Raw genomic sequence first — 8,478 nt, 5'->3', positions numbered from 1 at the left:
ATGTTTTTGGTGATCAGGAGCACAAACATTTAAAACAGAGGTGAAACTCGTGGTTGCTTGAAACATTAATATTCAACAGAACATCAAACTGAAAATTACAAAACCCCAAAATATATAGTAACTACATAATTATAGATACAACATTATAGCTACAGAAGGCATGCTCATCAACAATCCATCATAAAATTACAAAATAAAATAATAAGAAAATTCCTTTACAGATCAAGCTAACTTAATAAGAGCAGACAAAAGTGATGTACTGAACCAGCCAGTAATCAGGTTTAAAACTCATGCCTCCCTTTTAGAAGGTTCAAGCACTGCTATAGTGGAACACAAAAGGCCTTTGGAGTGCACATGGAAAACTGTGTTTAGACATAACAAAGGTCCCCCCCCCCATTAGACACAAAACACGTAAAATTGCTAACTACCCCATTGTAAGACTTGCTCTGTCTGCACATAAATCTTCAGGCCGAGAAATCCAAGTATAGTTGGGAGGGTGCTTCTGAATCCTTAGTTTCAAAAGCTGTTTCCTCTCCACCAAAAAGACTTCCTATACCCTGGAGAACTGCAAGAGCAATCCCTGGTGGTGCGGTGTGAGAAACTGTAGCCGGGGTGGGGGTGAGGGGTAGAGAGGACAACACTAATGTGGAAAGATCTGTGCACAGGCAGCTAAGGAGCTCTTTGGATCCTAACCATGGGCTGGAGTAGACCAACAGCTATGCCAGCATAACTCTACAACTATCTGCTTTGCCAACATTGCAGGCCGGCCAGCCAATGGAACTAAATGGGATTGCTGCACCAGAGGTCAAAATGCAAAAGAGTCTTCTTCAAGAAGGGTTGGGAAGAAAGAGGAGATCCAATCCAAAATACATACCCAGCCTGCTAATTAAACAGGTGTGCCAGGTGTGAACTCTCACTCTCTCCTTCTCTCTCTCTCTCTCTGTCATCACATAGATAGAGACAGGGGGGGAAATTCTATCTGTATAACACCGGCCACGTAGCAGAGAGGGGACATCTCTAGAAGAAGCACTAGTGTAGTTAACATGTCATTCTTCTGAAAGAAAAGCGTGATATAAAAACGAATCTTTTTCTTGCCAATTCACATTAAGATGGATATCCTTTCAAATGCCCCAAAGCCTTCCCTTGTGAAGTTTAACATTCAGAACATCGTTTACACGATTTAACTTTCACCGCCATTGCACTTTTGTTTTCTGCACAGCCAAGGCCTTAATATTGGTACACTCTGCATCATACACCACTAGCATATTCTGCACACACCTTTAGTGCACTAATGCACTAGAGCCCTGGAGACTGGTTTCTGAAGATATAAGGTTGGATCCATACTTGCCCCTCTGTGAACAGAAAGGCTCTTTCCTTTTAGAGGGGCAACTGGGATCCAGCAGAGGATGGCCATGAAGGAAGGGGTGGTGGCGATTTTTGCCAATTCCCTCTTTTGTCTTCTGCCCCCAAAGCTACTTCCCACCCTGTTTCAGAGGATTCCACAACACTCTGGACAGGTTTTCAGGGGACAAAGAAGACTGCAGGGGGGAGAGAGATTAGCAAAAATTGCCTTCCCACCTGCTTCCTCCAATACGAGCATAACTGTTGACTGAGAGCTTCAATCAAGCCCTTAATTTCATTATCAACTAACAGATTATACCATTAATTTAAAAAAATAGATATTATATTCCAGTTTTACAGTACAAATGTATATTTATACCAGTTGCTAGAAATGGCAGGGGGTTTCCCACGGCCATCTGGTTGGCCACCAGGAGAACAGGATGCTAGACTAGATGGGCCACTGGCCTAATCCAGCAGGCTCCTATGCCTGATTATTATATAAGCAATTTCTTCTTGGTAGGGAGAGAATTGGGGATTTTATCCAACTTTTCTCTAGTCTCACATATCATCAGAAAGCTTAAGAAATGCAGATTAGAAGGAATCAGCATGCAGTGGATATTTAAAAAGAAAAAAATACCGACATTGAATAAGAACCAAGTTCCAAACAGATTTTGGCAGGTGTCAGTCATGAGTCCGATGTTTGTTGTCATTTTCAGTTATGGAAGTAACAAAATTTTCAGCTAAAAGGAAAACTAAGAATGTACTGTCACCACAAGATAGACTGAAGCTCATCTTTTTCATGGGTGAGAGAATATATATCAGATACTCAACTTTTAAGCTGATATGCAAGCTTTTTCAGAGCTTTCTTAATTATTTTTTCCCTTTTCCTTCATAATTTGGTCAAGGAGAAATCAATTGCTTTATTAAAGCTAAGGCAGTTTTGATACTGAGGCTTATTTTGCTCACTACAAAGAAGAAACCATATTTGCCACTGAGCATAGACTCAGTGGGGAAGTGTAGCTGATAATGGCTCCCTGGACATGATAGTGGTGTTTGCAAAAGTGTTGTTTTCATTCTTAGATATACACTTAAAACATAATAGTTGTATATCTAAAAAAGAAATTTCTGACATAGCCCTTTACAAGGGATGCAGATGGTACCATTTATTGGCCGTAAAAATTATTTAAAATGCAATTTTTTATTGTTGCGGCAAACGTTTTCTAAAAATCCACTTTTAAGGAATCTACAACTAAAAAGCTGTATATGAAGCAATGGAGGCATCCACTCATTACAGCTGCTACAATCTGAAATGCAAGACAAATTAACAACTAGGCTGAGGGCTCTGATTTCTGCTGCACCACTCCAATAAAATTACAAAACTCACTAGGACAATTAAAAATCAGGACAAACAGTAATTAAACCCAAATAAGGTACGTTTCCATAAAATATGGACTTATTGCATGATAGTTGAAGACAACATCTTTGCATGATCAGCCAGAAAGACAATATAGTCCTGCTCTAAGTTTACATGGATTGCATACAATTATGTGGGGACTGGAAACTGTAGGGTAGGTGATAAAACTTTTTCTCTTCTTCATTTCCTAAGGTTGGTGGATTGCTGTTGAAAGCATCACACAAAGGTAACAGTAGGGCAGTTTATCAGTCCGTCATGCTGCCTCATGATATAGTAGCATGAATTCCACTTATGCACCCCTGATTACAGGAAAGTATCTCCTGAGCAGAGGTACTTCCTATGTCATTCACTGTAACTCTTCTGAAGGTGCCATGGTACAAGCAGCTTGAAATATTTTTCTTTCTTCAACAATTGTCAGTGAGCTGTCAGCAATTTCTTCTATGTGAAGGATAGCCAGTGCTTAAGTTCCTCTACACCCTGCACTATTCGAGTATAATAAAAGTCCATATTGGCGGCAAAGTCAGTACATACAGGAGATTCTGTGTCACCAAGCGTGCAGTACAGCGCAGTTCCTCCAACACTAAGGAATACAGTTGCTACGCACAATAAGATCAGCAGAACACAGGAGCCACCTCCAACTTCCTCTGTAAAGATAAGATACATAACACACAGATGTTGAAATCGCAGGCAACCGAACTACTTTCCGACTCTTACAAGATAAAAGATGCATGGCTTTATCACTTGTTTCTACAAGACCCTCCACCCCCTCCGTTTACCATCCAGCCTGATGATGAGTTCTGGAGGACTCAAAAGCACCTTGCTTACCATTTTGTGACACGTAGGTTGGTGTAACAAAGGCATTGCCTTACTATGGGTCAACATGGCTTTGTGTGAAATGGAAACACTGAACTTGAATGAAATGGAATGAATGTACTATGTATGTCGTCCCCCCCCCCCATAAAAATATAGAATATAGAAACAAAAATTGGAAGAGAACAATTTATAATAATCTATGCCACGAGTAGCTAAAATGTAGGGCAATGCCTAATATCACTGAATACAGTGTAAGTTTTTTAGTTCTACAGAATTGTTCATCAGGCTAGATGGTAAACACAGCAACTATGGAGTGGGGAGAGAAGAGAGGGACAAAAATATTTTGCCTAAGGCTGAAGCTATGGAATCTGTATCTGGTACCAGTCTTACAATGAAATGGGGAAGGAGGTAGTAGACATTCAAAGGATGCTATATAGGGCTATGTGGGTAGCAGTTTGCACCAGTGCCTGTTGTGAACGAGAAGCATAAAATGGCTAATTTTCCATTTCTGAAAACAAGAACTAGTCTGTGTCCATCCTTAAGCAGGAGACATGACGATCCCTTGTTCAATAGATTTCAAGTATGTCTTAGTTGACTGCAACTCATATTGTGTAATTTGGGGGGCAGGGGCAGGGGGTTGTGATAAACAAAAGCAGGGTACCTTGGTCAAATGTGTCTTCCATTTCTAGGAATCTTACTCTTCTTTTAGACTCTCTCCGCTGGATCTGAGCATCACTGTCATCTCTCTTCTTTAATATTGACACAAGCCCCTCCGCAGGAACAGTCTAACAGGAAAGATAAAATAGGTGCTTTTAATGACAGACTATTAAGTGACTGGACTGCCTTGCACATCACAATATAGTAAACTATGGTTTACTGATGGCTCCCAGAGAAGAGCTCATACTTATTTGCTCCTCCTTGGTCGTTTTAAGAACAGCATCTTGTCTGGTTAAGGGATCTCCTCCTTACCTATGACCAATAGGCAAGTTTTTGTCCTATGGTTACTAATCATGATCAATGAGGAAACCTCATTCTTGGTTTAGCTCAGGGGCGGACTTTGGTAATCTTTCATAATATGGTGCCCTGTAAAGTCCCAAATTTGGCGCCCCCAATGGATCTTCTCAATTATTTATCTTTTCAATTTTGCACCCCTTCAGCTCAGTTCCCTATGCAGGAGAACCGCCTGTACCACCCTAAATCTGGTGCTGCTTAGCTGTACACTGAGCTGTGCTAAAGGAACTGGGGAGGAGCAAAGCACATGTGAATTTCTCTCTAGGAGTTGGCACGTTTGTGTGGTCCTGGTAAACTGTGGTTTGGATTCCCCTTGATGTGCAAATTGGGCCAATATGTTTGGCTTTATATACAGTGGTACATCGAGTTACAAACACCTTGGGTTACAAAACACTTCGGGTTACAGACTCCACTAACCAAGAAGTAGTACTTCGGGTTAAGAACTTTACCTCAGGATAAGAACAGAAATCACGCGACGGCAGCGGGAGGCCCCATTAGCTAAAGTGGTACCTCAGGTTAAGAATGGTTTCAGGTTAAGAATGGACCTCCGGAACGAATTAAGTTCGTAACCAGAGGTAACACTGTATTTCATTGGCTACATAATTGCACCAATATATTCAAATAATTATGCAGCATTATATAATTTATATTACTAAACTATGACATTTGCTTCTAAACTTTGCTATTGTTGGAGCTTATAATTAACATGGATTATTTTGCAAGGAATTTTCCCCTAAATCACCATAAACTGTAACGGTAGTGCTATACTGTGATTACAATGTAATATACAGTCTGAATAGACATATTTTTTCTTTATGATATTTATTTATTTATGATGAAAAATATTTATGCTTTTTCTTAGCTGAAAAGTTGCCTTTATTCAATTTGATTACAATCTCTTTATATATTTAAAGGGGTTTCCTTCTCTTACACATACAGTTAGACACTCAGCTCAGCGTACATCTCCATGCAATTTTAGCATTAGGAGGGCATAGGTTTCTGATTTAAGGGATCTTGTACTTACTACAGCTCTCAAATCACAATGTAACTCTGCGCTGTCTGGAAAATGACCACATGAGTATTACAATTCCTTACTGGAAAATGCTAACAACATCACTTCTCATGAATGATACAATCACATCTGCCCCTACCACACTGTGACTAACACCAAAGCTCATTATGCAAAGAAATGGCTGACAGAAGAGTTGAAAGTGACTAGTCTCATGATAAAGTGTGAAGACAACCCTTCTCAGTTTCCACCCGCAAAGCAGTGATTTTGCAGTGAGACTTGAGATGGACTCACTGTCTTGGGCGTGCTCAAAAGCTTCCTGACACTTTATTTTGAGACTACATAGTTGGTGAGAGTCATTCCCTGCTATGATAGTATATCATCCAGCAATAAAAGGAGAATAGTGAGGCAGACTGAGGAAAGAGCGAGACCAGTGAAGGGCCCACTTTCAGCTGCTTGTGTGGATAAATTCAGTCACAGTTTGATTCTTCTGTGACGCATACAGGCTACTGCTGCACAGGTTGGAAGCTATTTTGCCACACAAGTGCCCCCTTGCTCAGATGCTGGGAATGTAACAGAGCATTAGAATGGGTGCAATCTTGAAAGCAAAACGCACAATTACAAAGCACATTTTTATAATGTCTCTAATGCATACTTCTGGTATTAATAGTTTTAGTTCTATCTGAAAAGAGAAAATCAATAAGCCGAACTTCTAAAAGCACAAGTACGCAGAGCAGAGATGTTAGTAGCTTGTCTCTGAAGAGGGAGAAGTTATTTGTGCTATTTTGGCAAAACCATTAATAATACTTTATGAATTATTCAACATTCAAGGCCGCTGCTGCGCACATGCTACTGCTATTATAATTTTATGTGGTCAGGCTAGAAACAAAACATTGATCGTTGTTTTTTTGATTGTATTATATAATAATATAAACCCTAACAGGAAGATTGCAACCTTGAGTATTAGCTGTTGATATGGAGGCAACTGGCAATATTAAAGGTTTCACAATATGTTGCATATTCCAAGCAACTTGGAACATGTATCATTTATCTGAAAATAAACTTTCAGCTCCTAGTAATTTGCTATTACCCTGCCTTGACTTTGGAATTGCATTGTGCAGTGCATGAGCATGGATACAATAGACAACCATAACTTATATAAATAATGAAGGCTTGCTAACTTGGAGTAAGCCTCCATGGACATCATGGGTCTTACTTTCAAGCAAATAAGGGGTGTGCATGTATATCTTGCAGACTGTTTTAATGTATGGACATGCTTTTGGTTTCCCCCACACTAATTGTTTCACACAAAGATTTGCTTTCTGAACATTACATGTGGACAATAATTATTTTCCATAGATTAGCTGAATGGGGTGTCATTGTACATCACATTCTTCTTATCCTGATACAGCATATTTCAATGCTTCATGCTGAACACACATGCAGATCAAGCATGAGGGTGGGTCAAAGGTCAAATTATGTGTTAAAATGTCAACAGAATCTTTACTGACATTACTTTTAATGCTACAGTCAAGAAAATTCCCCTGTCTTTATGAACTAAACAAAGCAAAGGTCAAATTCTAAAAACAATGAATACTGAACAGCTGATCACTCACAGGCTTCAACCAATTATTCTTATCAGCCTTTGAGGGTCCTTGGCTAAGGCTCCCTCAGTGGGGTCCCATTCCTAAATGGGCCTACCCAGTCGCTGTCCCTCTCACTCTCTGTACCCAAATCACACCACTGCCTGTAAAAAGAGAGCAAGGCAAGTGGAGGTTTCTCCTGATCTTTGCTCTCGTCACTGCTGACATGCTTGGAGAGAGCAGGTGAACAGACTGCAAAAGCGAGACGAAGGCTTTGGGGGTCATGTGAAACTAGGCGGGTGCCCAACTACACCAACTCCAGTCCTGATGCTTGTAAATCTGATCAGAATAAAACAGGAAACCTAATAAAACTACTGGATTGCTCTTGCTTCCCCTGCAAATGCATAGCCAAGGCAGGTAAGTCAGAACATTACAGAGTCTTACATAGTACAAGATATAGCCCTGCTCCAACACCCCCCTTGCTTTTCCTTGATTTATGTATCTCTGAAACACATGCCTCCAGTTGACACAGCCTAGGGAACAAACTCCCTCTAGAGAGAGCCAATATTACTCCATATTTGGCCTGGAGAGATTGCTATTGAATGATGCAAGGTACTCTCTGTCCCCTCTTCAGAGACCAAAGTCTGCCTGCAAAGAAGTCAGAGCGCAGAGAACAGCAAACCTAAGTTAGGAATTACATAATGTTTCCCATAAGAACACTGTATCATCAGCTTTTGCCTTCTTACAGTAAACATAAGATGAGGGGAAGTAGGAACGAATGGCATTCAAATGGTACTTAGAAATGCAAAAAATAAATAAACACGGGGTGCGGGGCTCACTATGTTTACAGATACTGAAGTTTAGCAAGTGTAACATAAAAGATGGATTTCCTCTTAAGTATTTAGAAATATAGAAGTTGATGCAATTTTGGAGCAGATTTTTGCTGTATACAATACTCCCTTGAGACATGGTAAAAAATGAGAGAAGATAATAAATGTATCCAATTGTAATCCTTACCCATAAACTAGGCATTAAGACTGAAGGTTTATAAGAAGGATGTTTAAAATATTGCTAATAAACTTCAAAAACAAACACTCTGTTCAAACACACCTCTTTGCTGTGCTGTTCCAGTTAACAAACTGTGCCACTGCTACTGGATGAAAATGGAAATGACTGACTACTGAAGACAAGCTATTTATTCTGCTTCTGAAAGTTAGCCTTAGGGATCAATCTTGCCTTCAAAAGAGTTTTGAGGGGGGGAGGCAAAACTAAACAGAGGGCTCTCTTCCTTCAACCTTTTACAGAGC

The 8,478-nt window shown here is 40.0% G+C and overlaps 1 protein-coding gene across 5 annotated transcripts in view; it reads right to left on the bottom strand.

Moving 5' to 3' along the window:
• Window positions 1–1,434: 1,434 nt before the first annotated feature.
• The window catches only part of CNST (consortin, connexin sorting protein), a 41,105-nt gene continuing 34,061 nt past the window's right edge, over window positions 1,435–8,478 (bottom strand). For all 5 annotated transcript variants that reach the window (XM_053382720.1, XM_053382724.1, XM_053382723.1 and 2 more), the window contains 2 exons: window positions 4,230–4,353; window positions 1,435–3,399 (listed from right to left, as the gene is read on the bottom strand). In XM_053382720.1, coding sequence (XP_053238695.1) covers window positions 3,194–3,399; window positions 4,230–4,353 — 330 coding nt within the window. In that variant the 3' untranslated portion in view covers window positions 1,435–3,193. The remainder of the gene's footprint in view (window positions 3,400–4,229; window positions 4,354–8,478) is intronic.

This window comes from Podarcis raffonei, chromosome 3 (assembly GCF_027172205.1).
Source record: "Podarcis raffonei isolate rPodRaf1 chromosome 3, rPodRaf1.pri, whole genome shotgun sequence".
NCBI classification, from domain to species: domain Eukaryota; kingdom Metazoa; phylum Chordata; class Lepidosauria; order Squamata; family Lacertidae; genus Podarcis; species Podarcis raffonei.
Note: the sequence above shows the minus strand (reverse complement) of the source record. Positions and strands in the feature narration are given on the sequence as shown.